Source organism: Dermochelys coriacea, chromosome 5 (assembly GCF_009764565.3).
Source record: "Dermochelys coriacea isolate rDerCor1 chromosome 5, rDerCor1.pri.v4, whole genome shotgun sequence".
Classification (NCBI taxonomy): Eukaryota; Metazoa; Chordata; order Testudines; family Dermochelyidae; genus Dermochelys; species Dermochelys coriacea.
In genome coordinates, this window is record NC_050072.1 from 72,443,968 (window position 1) to 72,466,466 (window position 22,499).

The 22,499-nt window shown below is 40.3% G+C and overlaps 1 protein-coding gene across 11 annotated transcripts in view; it reads left to right on the plus strand.

The window, feature by feature from the left end:
• APC (APC regulator of WNT signaling pathway) overlaps nucleotides 1-22,499 on the plus strand; it is a 191,565-nt gene that overhangs the window by 40,219 nt on the left and 128,847 nt on the right. For 8 of the 11 annotated variants that reach the window (XM_038401215.2, XM_043515560.1, XM_043515559.1 and 5 more), the window contains one exon: nucleotides 16,837-16,989. In XM_038401215.2, the coding sequence (XP_038257143.1) occupies nucleotides 16,855-16,989 (135 nt within the window). In that variant the 5' untranslated portion in view covers nucleotides 16,837-16,854. Of the gene's footprint in view, nucleotides 1-5,975; nucleotides 6,062-14,709; nucleotides 14,917-16,836; nucleotides 16,990-22,499 lie in introns of those variants that run through there. The other 3 variants (XM_038401208.2, XM_038401210.2, XM_038401214.2) reach the window with 2 other exon arrangements.

Here is a 22,499-nt window from a genome sequence, read left to right on the forward strand (position 1 = left end):
CATCGCAGTGCCGTTGATTTGAAGGTATACATTTTCCCCCTTCCGCCCCCCCCCGCCCCCGCTGCTGGTGATGACTTATCTTAAGTGATCATTCTCCTTACAGTGTGTATGATAAACCCATTGTTTCATGTTCTCTGTGTGTGTATATCAATCTCCCCTCTGTTTTTTCCACCAAATGCATCTGATGAAGTGAGCTGTAGCTCACGAAAGCTTATGCTCTAATAAATTTGTTAGTCTCTAAGGTGCCACAAGTACTCCTTTTCTTTTTGCAAATACAGACTAACACGTCTGCTACTCTGAAACCTGTCATTATGTAGTAGCAGTCTTTCTTCCTTTTGGTCTCTTGTGTGATGTATGTTCTTCCTGTTGGTTTTTCTTCTGTCATAGAATTTTTTTAAAAGTTCATTTACAACTCGTGATATTGCAAATCTTATTTGTGTCCTTACCTTTTCTGTTCCTTCTGTGCCACCTCCCACTGCTTACATATCTCTCCAACATGAGGTCTGATCTGTTGTGCAATACACATTGCAGAGTGAAACTAGCCTCTGGTGTGCAAAGAAAAGGAAAGGAAGACACAGGAGCGTCATTTGCATGGAAATGGTTAAGTGGACGTGACATAAGATACATAAAGAAAAGAAGAGTGAGTGAATGGGGGGAAATACCTCTCTGGTGTGTGTTTACAAAAAAAATAAGTGAGCTTTACATGTACCTACCTAACAAACATATTTGAATTTTGATTCCTAATGATCTCATTTGCTATTGTATCAGAAAATAGAAACTTGTAGATTATCAATACACTGAGATGTTAAGCAGGACTTTATTTTTTTTGTGAGAGATTTTCTACCAAGTTACAAAATTAGGAGATAAGTGTTGGAGCAGACAGATGGTATTATAAATAAAATCTCATCTTCTCGTGAGCATTGACAACCCCAGATGTTAACCTAGAATTTTTCTCACGTGGCAACTGGGGAAAAATGTGAGATTCCGTTGCTCAGTTTTAAGTCTTGAGTTTTCCTGGACTTTGAAAACGGAATAATTCTCTAACCTCTAGAGGTGGACCCTCTAGATCCTCCAGGTCAGGACTGATGTGTGTTGGCAATATGATATAAAGAAACACACTTTTCTCTCCCATGTGGTAATTTAATCATGAAGGAAACCTGACATCTTATTTTTATTTACAGTAAGGGACTTTTTACAAGCACTACATTTGAGAACAATATTTTTTCAAAGGTACAGTTTAGTGCTTGTACTTGTTAGTAATGGATACCATCAAACCAATAACCTAGTATAAACTTTAAAATAGTTAAAAGGATGTGTTATACAAATTTGTGCTTTAGTAAATTTTCAAATCTTACTGCTTTTTGAAAACTTTCTGTAGAAATAGCAACATTGATGTAAAATATTTTTCCTAATTGTCTTAATTGAACAAATACTACTTTCAGGGCTGTCCAATGAACGCACTAAACAAAATCAGTTATATTCATTTTAGCACCATTGGAGAAAAAATGTAAAGAAGGGTTGTAAAGAGAAAAGGACAATATCGAGACAATACTTAATTTTTAAACTTCTGGGAAGGTAGTCTAATAAATTATTTTTTGTAAATACCTGGTCCTATGTATAGGGAACACTGCTCCCCATTACCATATTCTTCATTCATGTGAAAAATGGTTACTAATTTTAACTCCCTTATTAAGGTAGACTGTGCTTGTGGATCTATATACAATATTGTATATATTGTATTGTATCAGTTGTCTCCTATATTGTACATATCCCATGCAAGAAATTGCATGTGATCGTGTAATTATTGTCTTTCAATTCATATAACATAAAGAGGCTTTTGTGTGTAATGTAATAGTTTTTTAATGAAAGAAAAAACAAAGCAATTCTATCACTTGATACTTTATCAGATCCCCTCTCCTCTACTAGGCATGGAGTACTAGTCCCATTTTACAGACACATTAGCAAAGCTGCATGATTTTGGCATATTCAGTTTGAGAGGCAATGTAGCTAACTGATTGAGGCTTGGATCCACAATACTAGAGGCCTGAGTTCAAATCCCCATTCTGCCAAAAGTAACCTTGTATGACACTTGAAATCATCCGTTTCATTTGTGAGATTAAGGAATACTTGCTTGCCTCTTTGATAATGCTAGTCTGTGAAAGAGGTGAGACTAGAACTAGATGGGTAGTCTTCTGACTCCTAACCCAGTGATCCTTCCCTTGGACTGTAAGGTGTTTTGATGGATGGCAGAGGAAGGGAAGGTGGCTTGATCTGTTTTGCCTATGTCCCTTCTGGAAATCTAGCTCATGCTTATCATAGATAGAGGGAACAGAAGGCTTAACAGGGCCTAGGAGAATGGGCTGTGCATTTGGAATTAAAAGAGCCTTTAACAAGTTGTTGTGCTTATGCAATGAATGATTTTCTGTGCTTCACAATATGGTCAGATTTTCTGGGGGACAGTGAAAGGCACTGCTGTGACCTCAGAAATATCTGTCAAATTTATGTTTTCTACTCCAAATCATGGAGGATTTAGAACTGTACAAGTTTCTTTAATTTAGAAAAACTATCTTGACAGAGCCTTGGCTGGGATGATTTAGTTGGTGTTGGTCCTGCTTTGAGCAGGGGATTGGACTAGATGACCTCCTGAGGTCTCTTCCAACCCTAATATTCTATGATTCTCTGCGAATACAGACTAACACGGCTGCTACTCTGAAATCTGTTCTTTTTATTAATCTTGTTCTCTGAAATAGCTGTACATTTTTGTTCAAACTTTCTCAAAATTCAACCCAAATAACAAAAATTTCAACCTGAATAGTTAATCAGTCATAAGCAATTGAAAACAAAGGTTTCAGAGTAGCAGCCGTGTTAGTCTGTATTCGCAAAAAGAAAAGGAGTACATGTGGCACCTTAGAGACTAACAAATTTTGAGAGTGTGTGGCACAAGCTGTCAGCATAGTCTGTGTGGTGTGTAGATTATAATGGATTTTTTACCTTCAGTCCTTTCGGTATAATTTATTATGATTTATTTATTATGATTTGTTAGTCTCTAAGGTGCCACAAGTACTCCTTTTCTTTTTGAAAACAAAGGGTTACAATGGAAAGTGTTGGCCAGCCTTAACTACAGGGATCATTATTAATCCACCTATAATGTCATATATGAAATTTTAGATTAAACAAGTTGTGTAGATTTTTAATTTGACCTTCTATAACATTTTGTTGCCTCTGGATTCTGACAAGGCCAAGGTTTATGTATTCTCAACATGTTACATTGAAAACTTTGAAGCCATTGGTAACAAAAGTAGTTGTTTAGGCTGATAAATCACTAAAGGAGTTTAAAGAAATATTTTTATGAAACCAAAATTCAGAGCTCCTGGTGTATCCCAGACTGTCATGACTGGGCTGCTTAAACAGAACCTGTTCAGATTACAATATATTGAATATGTTACTTGATTTCTAACAAAAAGGAATTGGCTAATGCAGACTCATAAGATTTCATAGAAGTCAATTATTTTTGTTTCTATCTATTAGGATTTCAATCTAAAAACCCTCTAAGTTCCAGGTTATAGAGTTCCTTTACGATTCTTTTACTATTCTACACTGACAATTGTAGAAGTCCTTATTCAGATCTAATGCTGTATACATCTAAAGCAGTGCTGCTGAAGAATCTTCAGTTTAGTGCTGGACAAAAAAAATCTGACTTTTGAAGACCTTTGTTTAGCTGTCTGAATTATGCAAAGTGGTCATTCTGCATGGAAGCAGGCTGTCAGAAGGAACACGGTTGTGGTTTTCTGTTGCTAGGAGAATTCTGCAGTAAAATGGAGCACTTCCAGAGAGATGACTAAATATCAAGGAAATGAGACAGTTTGATGGAAAGAGAGACATGGAGTTAATCACTGTTTAGTTTGTATACTATCTTTCATATAAAATCTCCCTGTACTGTTTTATTAATTGTACACAGATACAGCAAAAGGGAATAGTGTGGTCACAAAATGACTTGAGTGGCAAGTTGGGAGTAGAATCTAAAAGTAGTTAGCAAAAGCAAGAGAAGAGTTGGGAGGAAAATCTGCTGATCTAAAGTGGAGAGAATGAAGGCATGAATAACAGTGAGCAGATGGAGAATAGTAATAACATGTTCTTAGTGCTTCATCCATAGATCCCAAAGTGTTTAACAAAGGGAGATAAGTATTGTTAGACCTGTTTTACAGGCTGGGAAACAGAGAGAGAGAGAGAGAGAGAGAGAGGTAAAATGATTGACATCGGGTCAGCGCCAGAGCCAACAATAAAATTTAGGTCTCCTGAGTCCCAATCCAGTGCCCTGTCCACTGTATCATGAGTAGATAATATGGGCAATATTATGGAGGTTAAGGTAGTTCTTGAAGAAATTGTTGATATGATGAAAGGAGATTAATTTGGGGTCAAGGAGAATGCCCGTTTCTGGGACGTGGTAAAAGCAAGAGATGGTTGAAATGGTATTAGAGAAAATGTTACTGAAAATATGATTAAAAGACCTCAGACTTAGATACTCAGCTAGAGGAAGCTGGAACAGGAGTTCATTGATGAAAAAGATACATGGAAATAGGCACAAAGTGTAGTATTTCATTCTGGGTCGTATACTGTCCTCATCGCTGTAATATCTGGGAGTATTCCAGAGTGCGTTAAGTGACATGACTAACATCTGTCACATGTGGTTCATTCTTTCTCATACAGTTTCCCCCATGTGGAGTGGATGAATGTAGTGTAGTTTTTTTTAATAGGGACACACTGGTAGGTATTCTATTACCAATGCCAACATTAAAAAAGCTTGCTCTTGGAATGGAAGGTGGGGAGGTCTGTGATAGTCCTTAGTTCCTGTGAGAGTTCATTCCAATGTCTGGACCAGTTCCCAGGAAGGCTCTGATGTCTACAATATGACTTTTTACCTTTGTGATACACAGTTCTGTTGTGCTTGAGGGGCAGTTTTGTGAACCACTATTTTATCTGAGATTTAGATGATCTTTTTAGGTATCTTAGGCCCAGGCCATTGAGCACCTTGACAATGGGGATCAAGCTCTTGAACTTAGCTGTGTTCTCTGGGAAGCCAGTTTAGAGAATATGTAGGACAGGTTTTATAGGCTCACTGTAGCCCATGTTGCTAAAGAGATGCTCTGCTGTTTTTCTGTACTAGTTGCAATTTCCTAAGGCTGATGGCTGCATGCCCAGGAATATTGAATTGCTGTAGTTAGATGGGAGGTGACAAAGCTGTGTATTACTGAGGCCAGGTCATCATCTGCCAGATTGGAATAGTTTCCATGCCAACCAGAGGTGATAGAAAGCATTACTCATGGGTGCTGCTATGTAAGAGTTTAGTGTCAATGAGCAATCCAGGAGTACTACTAAACTGTAGATGGATCAGAGAGGAGAAAGTGGTAAATATATTTTTCCATTTCAGCTCGTTAGTATTAGAAGGCTGAGACCAGTGCCTTGAAGGACTCTGTGGATTATGGATTTGGATTGTAATGGATTTAGTTTTAAATGGTCTGCAAAAATAATTTTTCTTTTTTCTGGTTGACTTAAGCTTCCTTAATAAAAATCCTTACCTAAGATTCCTTAATTTCAGTTTGATGTTTTTAATGATCTCTGAACCAATAAGCATTTATTTGACTTTATACTAAATTGAGAAATCTGTGCAGTAGCTCACAGCTGTTCCACTAATGTTACTTCACTTTCTAAATTAAAGATTGTGAAAATTTGAAATACTCCAATAACTTCTGGTAGTTCTGCTCTGCACATAGCAATTTAACGTTATTAGAGTGCTTAGCATTTTTAAATGTCTAAATTTGGAAATAATTGGGGCCGTGGATGTATGTAGAAACTTAGTTTTTAGACTGTTGCAAATTTTGTTTAAAAGGGTTCTGTAAAACAATGTACTCTGTATTTTTGTGTGTATTTTTTCTGATTAACAAATAATCACAACAAAACATTCTACACATCTACAGGATTGTGGTCTCTATGATGACAGATTACAGACAAGATATAAAACTGAAGAAAGGCACAGGTTACAGCGGTTATGCATTGGCCTCAGGTTAGAATATGTATTTTTGGTGGCATAAGGGTTTGTTGTATTAAAATTTGAAATATGGACATTCAATTTTGTATAACATGCTAAAGAGAATGAGTTTTAGGAATGATTTGAGAGAGACTAAAATGGAGGCTGTATAAAAATGTCATTTTACATAAAAAGTTGGGATGGCTGGGAACACTGTAACATTGAATTTTAAAGCACGCTAAAATTTTTAAAATAAATTGTCCTATAAACTTTACGAAAAACCATCAGTCTTGCACAGAATCATTTTGCTTATTGTAAACTACTCAGATTAATTACTTATTAAGTCATTCTAACCTGCCAGCAGTAGATTCTCACATCCTTTACCTAAATGTCATCTCACAAAGTTCATATCCAGTTCATTTTCTCTGTAGCCAATTAAAAATGCCTAGAAATCATAGCATGATAGTAAGCAGAGGATATCCCTTCCCAATGTGCCACTTCCTGCTTCTCCCCTTCCCCCCGCGCCCCCCCCCCCCGCCCTCCCAATTAGGGCTGATGAAGACTTTCAAGAACACAAAGTAATGACAATACAGCTTTTTATGGTGTATTTAACAGTTGGGCTTTCTTAAACTCTTGTATGGAGATACAATAAAAAGTCAATGTAAAATATCTACATATATTCTAATTTCTTTTATGATGTAAAAGCAAATGTGTTGTTTACATAGGATTAATATGTAGTTGATGCATCCTAGTTAACACTTCTACTGTGATAAATCTAAGCTTTTTTTATGGGGCCTTACCAAATTCATGATCCATTTTGGTCAATTTCACGGTCATGGGATTTTAAAAAATCATAAATTTCATCATTTCAGATATTTAAATCTGAAATTTCACGGTGGTGTAATTGTAGGGATCCTGACCCAAAAAGGAGTTGTGTGTGCGGGAGTCAATAGGTTTATTGTAGGAGGGATTGAAGTGCTGCTACCCTGACTCCCGCGCTGCTGTTGGCAGTGGCGCTGCCTTCAGAGCTGGGCAGCTGGAGAGCGACAGCTGAAGGCAGAGCTGACGCCAGCAGCAGTGCAGAAGTAAGGATGGCATGGTGTGGTATTGCCACCCTTATTTCTGTGCTGCTGCTTGCAGAGCTGGGCCCTCGGTCAGCAGGTACCTCTCTCCAGCTCTGAAGGCAGTGCAGCTACCTCTCTCCAGCTCTGAAGGCAGTGCAGAAGTAAGGGTGGAAATACTGCAATACCTGAAAATAAACTTGTGACCCCCACCCATTTCGGTCAGAATCTCCAACATTTCTCAAATTGGTCTCCCCCGTGAAATCTGATCTTTGCTGTGCTTTTGCCCTATACAGATTTCACAGGGAAGGGGAGGGAAACAGATTTCACAGTCCTTGACATGTTTTTCATGGTTGTGAATTTGGTAGGGCCCTATTTATTTAATATTCAAGCTCATTGTAAAGTATTTTGAATTATGATAAGAATTAAAGCCAAACCAGATGTATTTGACTGAACTGCTGTAACCTTACATTGTCTGCATTCCTATGTGAAGATTTGGTATTGAAATAATTCTTTCAGTTACAGAAACCATTTTATTAAAAAGAAAGAAAAAATTAATTTTGTAATGAAAATATTTTTCAGTTCACTTAACTCAGGGAAACAGATAAATATTGACATAGTGTATAGGTAGACAGGCAGTTAAATTGATTTTGCTTGTTTGAAGTACTCCAGGGGGCACACCATCCAGGCAGCACAAAACTTGTTTCATAACTTCGTCCTTCATATAATTTCTGCATCCTTTCATATAAAATTTGGTCTGTGGACCAAACTTTGAAGATCTCATTCTGTTTCCGTTTATATGGAGAGTCCAACTGGAAGACTACTACTTAAGAGTAAGAACAGCTATTAAATTAAATAAATTAAAATGCTATCTTACGCCGCCGGCCCGCTCAGCCCGCTGCCATCCTGGGGTTCTGTTCACCTAGGCTGGCAACAGGCTGAGCGGGGCCCTGGCTGGCAAGGGGCCAGCAGCCAGAACCCCAGACCAGCAGCGGGCTGAGCGGGGCCAACGGCCAGGACCCCAGACCAGCAGTGGGCTGAGCGGCTCAGCCCACTGCCGGTCTGGGGTTCCGTCCGCCGGCTTCTGCCAGCCAAGGTCCCGGCTGCCGGCCCCACTCAACCCGCTGCCGGTCTGAGATCCCGGACCTGCCCACATAGAGTGGGTACCTTCTCCCTGGTTCTAGCTCATTTTCTTTCTCTGCACTGAGCTGAGGGTGGGAGTGCACTGAGCACAGGGCTGGGGTTGGGGTGTAGGGTCTGGCCAGGAGCTAGAATGGGGGGGGGGGCTCAGGGTTGGGGCAGGAGGTTTGGGGGTGGAGTGCTTACCTGGGCAGCTCCCATTTGGTGCGAGGGGTGGGGGTGGGAATGTAGGGGGTGCAAGAGTCAGGATGTGGGGTGGGGGGGTGCCGGAGTCAGGGCAGGGGTGTGTGGGGGGTGCTGGAGTCAGGGCTGGGGTCATGGGGGTGCAGGGGTCAGGGCAGAGGGCTGGGGGTGTGGGCTGGGGTTATGGGGGTGCTCCCAGTCCCCTGCCCTGAGCGGCTCACAGCAGGGGGCTTGGGGTTGCAGGGGTCGGGGACGTGGGGGTGCTCCCAGACACCTGCCCTGAGTGGCTCACAGCAGGGGGCTTGGGGTTGCAGAGGTCAGGGCTGTGGGCTGGGGTCATGGGGGTGCTCCCAGCCCCCTGCCCTGAGTGGCTCACGGCAGGGGGTTGGAGGGGATATGCCCTGATTCCACCCCATGGCCCCGTCCCCGTCTCTTCTCCGCCTCCTCCCGGGAGCAGCGAGTGTGCTGCGGCTCTGTTTCTCCCTCTTGCTGGCAAGGGCCATCAGCTGACTGGTGGCAGGGATGGAGAGGAGGAGGGGCAGGAACCCAGCATGCTGAGGGAAGAGGCGGGGCGGGGGGGAGCTTGCCTGCTCTGCAGCAGCAGCCAAGAGGACCAAGCTTCTTCACCCTGCCGGGGATGGGGGGGCGTGGAGGGGCGGAAAAGAGTGGGCCCGGGCAGGAAGGATTTTTAATGGTACGCTGCTGCCTGCCAGGGTCCAGCCTGGGTTCGGCAGCGGGCTGAGCGGGGCTGGTGGCTGGGACTCGGTAGGCAGAAGTGTGCCATTAAAAATCGGCTCGCATGCCCTCTTTGGCACGTGTGCCATAGGTTGCCGACCCCTGTAATAGAGCTTTATAACTTGTTTAAAGTCTGGTCATGGTACCTTGCAGTGGTTGTGGGGGCAACCTTCAAAGTATGAACCACTGCATTGTTACCTGCTTGAATTTGCAGCCAGTCTTAAGCGAAAGCTTAATTCTGTGACTGGAATTTGACATTTTTCTCAGATGCTACTGAATTCAGCATTTCTTCCATGAAATGTGCTGTTAGGAGGCCCCTGAAATTTTGTTTTTTTGTTGTCCTACTCTTCTAGAACCAGGTAAAACCACCTGTTGCTCTCCAGCTTTCCTCACAAAAGGAATAAACTGGATTTCAGTGCCTATTCCTTGCACTGTGCACTGGAGCTAGGTGCTGGGGAGCTGGGATTTTGAGCTACAGGGCAGCTTGCATTCAGAGAATGGAGATCCAGAAGCATAGGATGGAGAACAGTGCAGTAGCTGGAGCAATGAACCATTGAAGTTGGCTTCAAGCTCCCCTTTCACTGATGCACATGCAAGAGAGCGACATTCTAAGACAGGCAAGAGATACAAATATATGTGTGCTATATTGTCAATGGAATAAATTAATGTTGCCACTGAATTCGGTTGTTGCAGTGATATTAAGTTCTATTGTGCTGTGGAGGACCTGAGACACGGGGTATTAGTAAGAGGGAGAAGTTACACTATAGAAGAAGAATTATTAAACTCTTGGGGAGAGAGAGAGACTGGATGATCAGGGTTAGTGTGCTAGCCAGGGACCTGGAAACCCAGATTCAATTCCCTGTTGTGTCCCAGGCTACTTGTTTGATCTATTTCTTCTGCTACTACTACTGTAAGTCGCTTTGTCTCTCTGTGCTGTAGTTTCTCCATCTGTAGCTTCTCCATCCCCTTTATAAAGTGCTTTGAAATTTACAGATGAAAAGCACTGTATATTTAATATTAAGACCTGAAAAATGGAGTAAAGGTGAAAGGAAAGGTAATTGTTAATGGACTGTAGGCATTAAAAATATTGTATAGACATTTTCATTTGAGAAAAGTATACTCAGCCCCCTTAAGTGTGTGTGGGGAGAAGGCGGGTTGTTTTTTTGGAAGACATGGATGTGGGGCTATTTCTCATTCTGGTGAGAAGGTTTAGTGCTTCAGCTAGTAGGTGATGGGAACATTTTTGAAGCCCTATGTTAAAAAAAAATGGCATATATTGTATCCAAGTGTCGCTCCTGCAGAATAGACATGAAGAGAAGTGATCCTTAAATGGTCTGCAAGTTTTCCTATTGTGTTAGGAGTATAACTGGCACATCCAGAGAGACATGCCAGTTTTCGGTACTTTTCGCCTTCCTCTGCAGCATGAGGCACGGATCACTTGCAGATTTAAACTAGTGTAAATGTTGGATTCACTGTAACTTTAAGTCTTTAAATCATGATTTGAGGACTTGAGGTTACGGGTCTATTACAGGAGTGGATGGATGAGGTTCTGTGGTGAGCAATGTGCAGGAGGTCGGACTAGATCGAGGCGGGCAAACTTTTTGGCCTGAGGGCCACATCGGGTTTCCAAAATTGTATGGAGGGCTGGTTAGGGGAGGCTGTGTCTCCCCAAACAGTGAGGCGTTGCCCAGCCACTGCCTTCTATCTGACCCCCCCTCCGCTTCTTGCCCCTGATGGCCCCCCCGGGACTCCTACCCCACCCCCTGTCCCCTGATGACCCACTACTGCCTCATCCAACCCCCCTCTCATTCCTGACTTGCCCCCCAAGACCCCCATCCAACCACCCCTTCTCCCTGTCTCCTGACCACCCCTGAAACGCCTGCCCCCCGCTGCCCCATCCAACCACCCCTCTCAATCCTGACTTGCCCCCCGGGACCCCCATCCAACCACCCCTTCTCCCTGTCTCCTGACCACCCCTGAAACCCTTGCCCCAGACTGCCCCCCCCGCCCCATCCAACCCCCCCTCTCCTTCCTGACTGCCCCCAGAACCCCTGTCCCATCCAACTCCCCTATTCCCTGCCCTCTGACCACCCTGACCCCTATCCACACCCCTACCCCCTAACCACCACCCCCAACTCCTCTGCCCTCTATCCAACCCCCTCTGCCCCCTTACTGCGCTGTCTGGAGCACCGGTGGCTGGCGGTGCTACAGCCGCGCCACCCAGAGCACCGGGTCAGGTTGTGGCTCTGCAGCTGTGCTGCCTGGCCGCCCAGAGCCCTTGTGCTGGTGGCACAGTGCGCTGAGGCTGCAGAGGAGGGGGTACAGTGGGGGAGTGGCCAGGGCGAGCCTCCTAGGCCAGGAGGTCAAGGGCCAGACAGGAGGGTCCCGCAGGCCGTAGTTTGCCCACCTCTGGACTAGATGATCATGGTGGTCCCTTCTGGCCGTAAAGTCCGAGTCTATGATTATACTATAAAATTTGTAGTTCTCTTTTCCTCATTGAGCTGACTCTTGGTTGTCTGTTTTCTCAGAGGTTTTGGGCCCCCGTGCAACAGAGGAGAAAGTGAATTGCTTGGAATTATAGGTTTTGGGGGATCATAATAGAGCCTTGGTTTTTCCTGATCATGGAATTCACAGAAAAAGGTGGCTAACAATATTGCCAACACTGAAGATTCATGAGATTTGGCTTAAAAATCGTGAATTTAAAAATAAAATGTAGAATTTTTTATGTGCTTTCTGGCTTTTAAGACTTTAGGTTACTCATTTCACATTTTAAAGCTTTTCTCTACCTCTAAAAACATATTTTTAAAAATCATAAAAGCTGAGGTTCTCATGTAAGAACTTGACTCCAGTAGCTAAGGCTTGAAGCAAAACACTAAATATTGCCAGACTGATGATAAAAATCACAAAGTTGGCAATACTGGCATTAATCAGGCTCTAACATTTTCTTTTTTCTAACTGCTAAATTTGGTACTGGTCTGATTAGCTTAGCTGTATTTTTTCAGATTTGAAAGCAAAGATCTTAGCCACAGTTGCAAACCGTGTTGGGCCAGGCATCATCTGGTTCAGCCTGCTCCTCAGGACAAGAGGATCTCTCTCACTTTATAGGTCACTGTATAGGGTTTCTATAAATGTCATTTTACTTTTTCAGTGAACAGGAAGTGATCATGTAGGGAGGAGTTGTTCCCTCAGCATATTTCTGCCCTCACTTCCATGTGACCTTGGTTTGCAAGACACACTGGTCTTGATGCATTTTTTTTGGAAATTTGATCTTATGTTTAATGTTTGGGAAGTCCCTATAGTTTTATCCACTTTTTCTCCATAAATGAATTCTGAATTAGGGATGATGGTTTCTAGACTAAGGGACTCTTCTTTTTCTTAGGTTTGTTTTAAGAAATTATTTCCACCTTGCTGAGGAAAAAGGCATAGCTATTATGTCCGGTATTTTAGTGGCTCCATATCTCCCCTGCATATACATACAATAACCCTCTGTGTGTGGACTGGTATGAGAGTTTTTTCACAAAAGATTTTACAGAAATATAGGAGCAAGCTAATAAATATCAGTATCTCTAAACTGGAGAAATTTGGAAACTGAAAAAATGTAAATAGTAGAATTGAGTGAGAACAAGACTTTCTGTTTCATGGGAAATTCTACAAGTTCAAAAAAAAAATCATTCCAGAAAAGAACAAAAACCAAAATTTTTTAGAATTTCCTGTGAAAGGAAATTTATTTATCAAGTGTTTTCATGTCTATCAAAATGTTTTGTTCTGGTTTTGATTTTTTTTAAATTAAGTCAATTTTTCATTTAGAAATGTATTTTACATTATAGTGTTCTGTTCCAAAATGTCAAAACAGAATGTTTGGATCTTATCAAAATGCATTCCTTCCCCTCAATGAAAATTACACACTTCCACAAAACCCTCAACTTTCAATGAATCTTCAGTTTTTTGAGAACCCACTCTCTCTCTAATTTTTATATTGGCTTTTTGGTTAATAGCAACAATTTGAGGCAATTAAACAAAATTGGACAGCTGAAGTCAATTTTTAAATTCAGCTCTGAGGTTTGCTGGCTCAGTTGAATTAATCTGAGAGCAGAGTGGGGAAAAGCAAGCTTCAAATTAACCATGTGCTGCATGCCCCTCTTAACTTGGTTTACTTGAGAGCATTCAGTACCTACTCCTACCATTGAGGGACTTTCTGAAAGGAAAAAATAAATCAGTTTTTATTACTGTGTTTTAGGGGTGCAACTTTTTCTCCTTTCATTTGATAAAGTGACCCCACAGTATGTTATGTCCAAAGACACATTAAAGGCTAGTATCATTTACTGGATTTGGGAATGATTATATTAAAACATATAGCCAATTTGAGTTGCGTTTAATCTACCTGATTTACAACCTGTTTCAGATTTCACTGAGTTTTGGTATATGGAACAATCTTTTATTTGTTTTACTTTCTTTGTGATAAATATCACAAAAGGTACATTGCCTTTTTAAAAAGCTTTCATGATTAGAACGTTACTGATTTTAACACCTTGCGCCCCCCGTCCGAAAAAACCCCCAAACAAGCTCTGAGCTCATTTTTATTTAAGAATCTCTTAATTAGGGTTATTCACTTACCATTCTTCCACTCCGTTCAGATCCTCTCATCTTCCATTTTTCTCCATTCTCAATTCTGGGGATCTTATAATTCTTTTATGCAACTAATCCCACTGACTTCAAGAAGACTATATGCTTGAGTAAAAACCATCAGCATGAGCAAGACTGGCAGAGTCTGACCTGTGGTTTCATATTCATTACTCTCCCTCTCACCACTGACCAACCTAATTTGTAAAATAAATAAATAAAATCTGATGCAGATGCTCAATACTCATAATACCATCACCTGTTGATTAAATTTAAAATGCAGTTCTTTAATAAACAGATGGCAAAGTGAGGTATCTGTCTTCCTGACATTTCAAAAAAAGAAAAGGAGTACTTGTGGCACCTTAGAGACTAACAAATTTATTAGAGCATAAGCTTTCGTGAGCTACAGCTCACTTCACTGCAAACTTCACACTTCACAGTGAAGTGAGCTGTAGCTCACGAAAGCTTATGCTCTAATAAATTTGTTAGTCTCTAAGGTGCCACAAGTACTCCTTTTCTTTTTGCGAATACAGACTAACACGGCTGCTACTCTGAAACCTGACATTTCAAAGGTGCAACAAATGATCAATTAAATTTGCCACCTGGTGAAATCCTATAACCTGAAATGAACACTGAGATGGTGTTGACATTACAAGCTTTAAAGACTGATAAAATACTGTTGTAGAAATTAGAGATGGAAAAGTTCATAGATCTAGTCCAGTGGGGGACTAGTGCGGGATTGCTCACTGTAGCTATAGAAAGAAACAGAACACTGCAGTTATTAGTTTTATTTCTTAGGTAGGCAGGTAGTTAACAAATAAATGAAATGTGTAAAACAAATAATGTAAAATGGGAGAGTGTGTGCACAGTTTTATATAAATATTGATATGTTCATGTAACATCATATACGATAAACAACCTATTTACCATCACTCTGCCTTTTAGGTAGAATTAACTTTTTATCAACACAGACTCCATTGAGCAGAGCTAATGATTTCAGAGAGCCTTAATTTCTCCAAGATGGAGCCTCATTCCTAATGTGACCACAGCATGGAAGAAATTTGGGATTTTTCTGGGACACTCTTGCACCCTCTCACTGCAGTCAGTTCCTCAAATGATTCATCCCCTTCCTAGCCCAGCTTCTTGAATGAGGTGAGATGATTGGGATGTGAAAGTTTGCTTCCTAAAATCAGAGGGAAAGAAGGTTTATCAGATGGCATCTATGTACTTTTATTCCTATTCCTCTGATCATCAGTGTGGGCTTTGTTTTCATCAAGTGAGCTAAATAAACTTAAATCGATTAGAGAGACTTCAAAGTGTATACTGGAAATTTACAACAAATTAGTTTTTTAGGTGGTCTTGGGTACAGTTCTGAAGGTACTGAATAGTTTGCAGACTGTACATGTATGCAGTGTATTCAAGACAAGATTTTAAATCTGAAATTTTAGATTTAAGGGAATTCCCAAAGTAGCACAGTCATGACTAGAAGATGAATATACCAACTTCTAAGCCTTTTATATTTCTCTTTTGAATTGTAGGTTTAATGTCTTATGCCATATTCAGATAGGAAATTCTTTCTGTAAGGTTGACAAGGTGATAAGATGATGTGTGCATGTATGAAATGTTAAGCCTGCTATTTTTCTGCTAAATGGCAGATGATTAAGAGATTAACTCTCATTGTGAAATGTATCAAACTTACCTATTTACATTACTTCATACTATTGAATGTTAGTTGCACAATTCTTACTGCGTGCTAACTATTAAAGTCATCATAGGACACAATTTGCTTGAGGTTTTGCAATATAATTATTATAAAATGGCAGAAAAACGTGCATTTGGATACATGCATGGCAGTGGTACTATCTTGGGCTGGAATCACAGATATTATTACTTTCCCACAAATGAAGATTACCGACCAATCCATGTAGATTTGCTAGTGGTATTGTTAATTCGTAATATTTCAATTACAGCTTCTGTTGATAAAAATGTTAGTAATAACAATGTAATCAACCTTTTATTTTGTCATTTCTTCCCTTTCCTGCTCTCCTCCTCCCTATTTTCTATGTGTAATATCTTAATTTTAAAAATAATCAGTTATTTCTGCTGCTGTGCAATCAGATCACACATAGTGTTGGAAATATATTGCAGGTCTCTAGAAGTACAGACTGCTGCAGTTGCAAAACCTCTCTGTTGGGACTGCTGCTACATTTGATACTGTTTTAAGATGTTTCGCGTTAAGTCTCTTGAATATTTATATCTGTTATCCTTTGACCCACTGTCTCCATAAGCCTGATCTTGAGAGGTGCTGGTTACCCAGAAATCCCAGTGGTTTCCTGAGATTTGTAGGTGATGAATGTTTTTCAGGAACAGTTTATAAATGCTTATTGATTGTTCTAAAAATGAACTGTTAATAAGTCTTTACTCAGGTCATACACACAGAGCAAAGAATATTATCCTAATGGCGTTCATACCACCTTGGCCACATCTTTCCTCTTGTTGCTTACATTGCACAGTGATGAGCATGATATAAATATTTAGGTAATTGCCAAATTGCCAATTACTTGTCAACGCCTTGTGTGTAATGTGGAGCCTTCTCTGATGTCAGTAGGTCTCCCTAAGACTTAGAGCATTTTTTCCTCTCACTTATTTTACTTTTTGTCCTCACAAAACTAAGACACACAAACATTCTTCCATACTTTTTTCTCTCCTTCTTGTTTGTGTTTAACTTCTTGTACAGCAGCCATGGTAATGGATATTGCATCATATATCTAAATAAATATTTCCTGATCAATTTATTTATGTATTTTTAAGATTAGCAAATATAAAACTTCTAACAACTTGTAAGTCTTTCCTTCTTCTTTTTGCGAATACAAACTAACACGGCTGCTACTCTGAAACCCTTCTTCCTTGAATTTGTCATACTGATTATAAATTTAGTAATTTAATAAATATACATATTAATCTTCAGAAACTGGGGAAGAGAAAGAGGTAGAATTGCCTCAAAATTCACAATGCTTTTTTTCTGAAACACTTGGACTAAAAACCTGTTTGTTTTTTGTTTTTGTTTTTTAGGTTCAGGGGTAGCCCAGAATGGCTGCAGCTTCGTATGATCAGTTGTTAAAGCAAGTTGAGGCGCTAAAGATGGAGAACTCAAACCTACGACAAGAACTAGAGGACAACTCAAATCATCTTACAAAACTGGAAACAGAGGCATCTAATATGAAGGTATCAAAAGAGTGTTCCTATGTACATGGAAGCTTTTGATGTAACCTTTTTGTTTTGGAATATTTCTGTATGAACATTTTAAGGGTTATTAGATGCTTAGGGATCTTATGTGGTTTTAGATTCTGACAAAAATCCTCTTGCAATATCTTTAAAGAAGTGTATTGATCAAGTGTAATTTCTTTCAAGAAAGTTTTCATTAAGAAAATAAAAACAATTTCAAAACTGTTTTTAGAACCATCTTCCAGTTTTTGATATCCTCTTATATTCTGGTGTGTATTAATGATTACTGCCTTTTTTTTGCGACAGTACTTCCTAGCAGGAAGTCTAGTCTGATGACATAGTTTGACAAATATAGTTAAGATTAAGACCAACTTTCTATTTATAGTGCTACTGTTCAAAGTGCTCTAAAATCTTTGACTAATCGGATTGTCTTGAAATTGTGTACCTTAGAGGAGTACATGGTTTAGGTCAGTGAACTAAATTTGGGGTTATTTGAACAAAAGGTTCCTGAGATACAGTGCCCAGAATATTTTTTTTTCTTTTCTTAAAGTTCACTTATTCTGGTAGCCAATTTTTGGACACAGATAGATATAAACCGTGGCTGAGATTGTACCAGGTTCTCCAATGGTTGAGGGTTACCCCAACAAAGTGCATGACATCTATTAACCTGTTTGGGGGAAATCAAATTCCATATAGTTTGCTTCTCCAGCTAGGTGTTCCGGCACCTAAGATTCACAGGACCTGTGTGGCTCCAAGGAAATTTTGTAGCTAATGAATCTGCACTCCCCATAATCATTATGAGTTCAAATCCAACCCAGAGCAGAATTTTGAAGAAATAATAATAATAAAAAAGGAGGCATGTTGCTCCAACATGGAGTGTTTTTATTTTGAGGAAATGTAATTTGAGTACAGCAGAATATTCAGAAATCACCAGAACTATTTCTGTAAAGAAAATAAATTATATATGCAGTGCTTGCTGGGAAGGGTAGGTGATTAGGGGTAGAAGAGTAGGTGGAAATATGGAGAGGGTGGTTGGAGTGTAGTGAGGGGGGGCTTAATGGGGAGGAGTATAAATGGGGATAGATGGGAAGAGTCAGGTGAACAGGGAGTGGGAGGGATGGGACATTGGGAAGCCTCCACCCTCTCTCTGGCACTAAAATGCTGAACAACATTTGCTTGTTTGCTGCCTCAATTGATCACAATTCAGATGTCAGCTTTGTTTGCTAAGTAATTTTTCATTTTTTTATATAGCTTTGCAAAATTTGGTAACTTCCTTACTTTTGCTATTGAATGTAGTAATATTTTTTTAAAAGATGTTTTTCATTGAACTCTTTCCCGTATGTAGCTTGAAAACTACATCCTCGTTAGTGCAAGGCTTTTTTTGGTTTTGTTCTGGTCTAAACTGCCATCAGACATGATAGTTTGTCAAAGAATTGCATTTTTTGCCACTACAGATATATATTTTAATCCTTGCATTGCCCTTTTACAGTATATTATGAAAATATCTCTGCTTCAGTTTGGGATGAAATCACAGCCTTTTACAACAACTGCTTGATGCTAAATTCAGTTCTAGTCATGTTTTTTCAATGAATATTTACCAGGAAAATTATATTTTAAAAAAAACCTTCAAAAATATCAAGGATGATATTTTTACAAGAGCTTTCCAGTATGTCATCTCCCGCTTCCTTCACTGCAGTCAGGAACGAAGAGTAGGGAGTAGCAGATACTTTCTCTCCTTAAGATTCTGGGATGAAATCAGGAAAATAACACCTAGAGATGGGAAAGTGTTTCAGATTTACCAGACACTTAGTAGCCAAAGGTCTATGTGAAAGATGGAGATCACCAGAAAGATCTAGGGACAGCATCATGGTAGGAATACTAAGCCTTCTTCTTTTGCAGAAGCTTGTGATAGGAACTGGCTTCTCACTAGCATTAACTGGGACCTCATGTTGTGTGCTGTTTTTTCCCTCTTTATCTTTGATATTGGCCCTGGCTTGCATATGAAAAAGTTGTCTAGCCCTGCTTTGATTTATTTTGCAGGCTGATCAGTAGTATTGGTTGCCCTTATGCAGTAAACCTGGGGATGGGAATGGCCTTGGGATTCACAATCTTTCGGTGAACTTGGGCTGCATGCACCATAGATATATTTTAAATTCTTTTTTCTTAATTTTTCTTTCATCGTTTTTAGCAGTGGCTAAGACAGTGATTTTGTTCCCTTAGAGGAAGCTACTTGCCTTCACAGCTAAAGTCAGTGTTTGTATAGCACAAATGCCACGATGAAGTATGGATGAAATGTTTATAAAGAAAAATAATTAGCAGAAGTAGACACAAATGGAGTGGATGAAAGCTCTGTCAACACCATATGAACAAGTGAAACTCCAAATACTCTGTCTCAAAGACTAATCTCTACTTTGGGATGTACTCTTCCATTGTTCATGAGTTGATGTAGAGCTTTAGCAGACCTGACACCAAATAAAACCCCAAAGAGGAGAAAATACCAAAGGAAAAAAATAGTTGATCTCCTGGGTTTGTAGAATTTTTACAGAAACATGGTCATAATCTTTTACTTCCTCTATTTGACCTGTACTAGAATAATCACAAATAGATTAACTATTCTCTGGATTGTTAAAATCTTTATTTAAATTTGTCACTTTGACCTACAGTTTTGTGCATAATCCTTTAATATTAGCAGATGCAGGGAAAATATATTTCACATTTTTGTGAGGTATATTTTAAAGAAAGCATTTAAAAAAGTTAATATTTTAAAGAAATTGGTAATTATGTAATTGTAAGTGATAGCTGAGAGAATATTGGGTGCAGATGTCTCATTCTTAATCTGCCAGTTTCAAAAAAAAATGCAAGGGTTTAATAGAATTAAAAGTTTATAATTAGCTAATCTTACAGATATAAAGTCTGAAAAAGGAAACTGCTTCTGTGTACAGGTGACTTGCATCATACGCGCATTTAACTTACGCGAATTCAACTATATGCACTCGGGGGAATCGATCTAAGTTACGCAACTTCAGCTACTTGAATAACGGAGCTGAAGTCTACATACTTAGATCTACTCACCACGGTGTCTTCAATGCGGTGAGTTGACTGCTGCCGCTCCCCCGTTGACTCTGCCTGCACCTCTTGCGGCAGTGGAGTATAGGAGTCGATGGGAGAGCGCTTGGGGGTCGATTTATCGTGTCTAGACTAGACACGATAAATCGATCCCCGCTGGATCGATCGCTGCCCGCCGATTCAGCGGGTAGTGTAGACAGCCTCTACATGCTGTTGAAACCTCCCGCCGAAGAGGGACAGCCTTCTGATGAGAAGGAATTCAAAGCCAGCCAAGGTTGGCTTAACAGTTTTAGGAACCGCTTCAACCTCAAAAACGTGCAGACTACTGGTGAAGCTGCATCTGCCAATGAAGAGGCAGCAAAAGCCTACCCCAAACAATTAAAGAAAATCAAGAAAAGGGCTATCTTCCAGAACAAGTTTTTAATGCTGACGAGACTGGGCTCTTCTGGGAAAAAGAAATGCCCAACCGCACTTATGGTTAGAAATCAAAAAGACAAGCTCCTGGCTTCAAAGCAGCTAAAGACCGTATGACTGTGTTGTTCTGCGACAATGCAGCTGGGCATTTAATTAAGCCAAGCTTGCTCTGCAAGGCTGCAAATCCCCGTGCCCTAAAAGGCAAGAACAGAAATCTCCTACCTGTGTTCTGGCAATCAAATAAAAAGGCTTGGATGACGGCAGCATTATTTCTGGGTTGGTTCCACAAGTGTTTCATTCCAGTGGTCAAGCGGTACCTCGAAGAGAAAGGACTTTAAAGTCAAGTGTTGATGATCATAGATGATGCTCCTGGCCACCCTGCAGCACTCCGGTTTGCGATTCAAGGGATTTTCAAGGGTAATTTGACTATACGCGATTTTCGCCTTACACGCTGACTTTAGAACCTAACCCCCGCGTAAGATGTGACTCCACTCTATATCTATAAAGAGAGCTACAATGGTAAATGAGGCTGGATGTGCAGTATTGTAAAAAGAAAAGGAGTACTAGTGGCACCTTAGAGACTAACAAATTTATTTGAGCATAAGCTTTCGTGAGCTACAGCTCACTTCATCGGATGCATTGAGCTGTAGCTCACGAAAGCTTATGCTCAAATAAATTTGTTAGTCTCTAAGGTGCCACAAGTACTCCTTTTTTTTTGCGAATACAGACTAACACGGCTGCTACTCTGAAACCTGTCAGTATTGTAAGGAATTGTACAAATGATCAAGGAAATAATGTCCAACTAGTTTTTAAACTTTCATGGCATTTCAAGAATTAACTGTTTAAAAAAAAAAAAATACAAACCCCTCTTCAAACCAATTATAGTTTACAGAAGAGATGCAAGTGCTGCCATTGGCTGTGTGTCAAATGAGATGCAGCAGTGCAAGAAGGTAAAATATGCTCTGCAAATGAGCAAATATGGTGTTGTTTAGTGATCAAAACTATGCTTATATTGGTCCATAAAAACTGAAGAAATCTTGAAGATTCTAGATGATAAAACATAAAATTCAGACTATTGATAAATTTGGAAGGAAACTGGAGCTTACAGCTTTATTTACTCTTGGTAAAAGCCTGTAAAATCAATAAAGAAACAAAAAAGCAGTATAGTGTGTGACAAAATTCCTCCTCAACCTTAGTGGGTCTTGCGCTTATTGGTGGATTTGCTTGCCTTGGAACTTCATTGCAGCCCTCAGTTTGGCCATTTTCGTGAACCCACAGTCCAGGTCAACTCTTCCTGTGTCTGACCAGGAGTTGGGAGGTTTGGGGGGAACCCGGACCAGCCCTCTACTCCGGGTTCCAGCCCAGGGCCCTGTGGAATGCAGCTGTCTAGAGTGCCTCCTGGAACAGCTGTGCGACAGCTACAACTCCCTGGGCTACTTCCCCATGGCCTCCTCCCAACACCTTCTTTATCCTCACCATAGGATCTGCCTCCTGGTGTCTGATAATGCTTGTACTCCTCAGTCCTCGAACGGTATGCATTCTCACTCTCGGCTCCGAGCACCTCTTTCTCCCTGCTCCTTACATGTGCACCACAAACTGAAGTGAGCTCCTTTTTAAACCCAGGTGCCCTGATTAACCTGTCTTAATTAATTCTAGCAGCTTCTTGATTGGCTGCAGGTGTTCTAATCAGCCTGTCTGTCTTAATTGTCTCCAGAAGGTTCCTGATTGTTCTGGAACCTTCCCTGTTACCTTACCCAGGGAAAAGGGACGTATTTACCGGGGGCTAATATATCTGCCTTCTATTACTCTCCTCTAGCCATCCGGCCTGACCCTGTCACAAGTATTAAAGTTGTCCACACCCTTTTTCATCTGTAAGTATGGTACTCTTCTTGTCAGACCTTAGTTTTATTTAAAGTTTTTTAGAAATATATTTAGCATTGTAGTTTTACTGGAAGATTAAGAAGGGGCAGGTATAGTGTTGACCCTGCCTAGCTACCTTGCAGTAAAAACTACAGGTGTCTTGGCTGCAC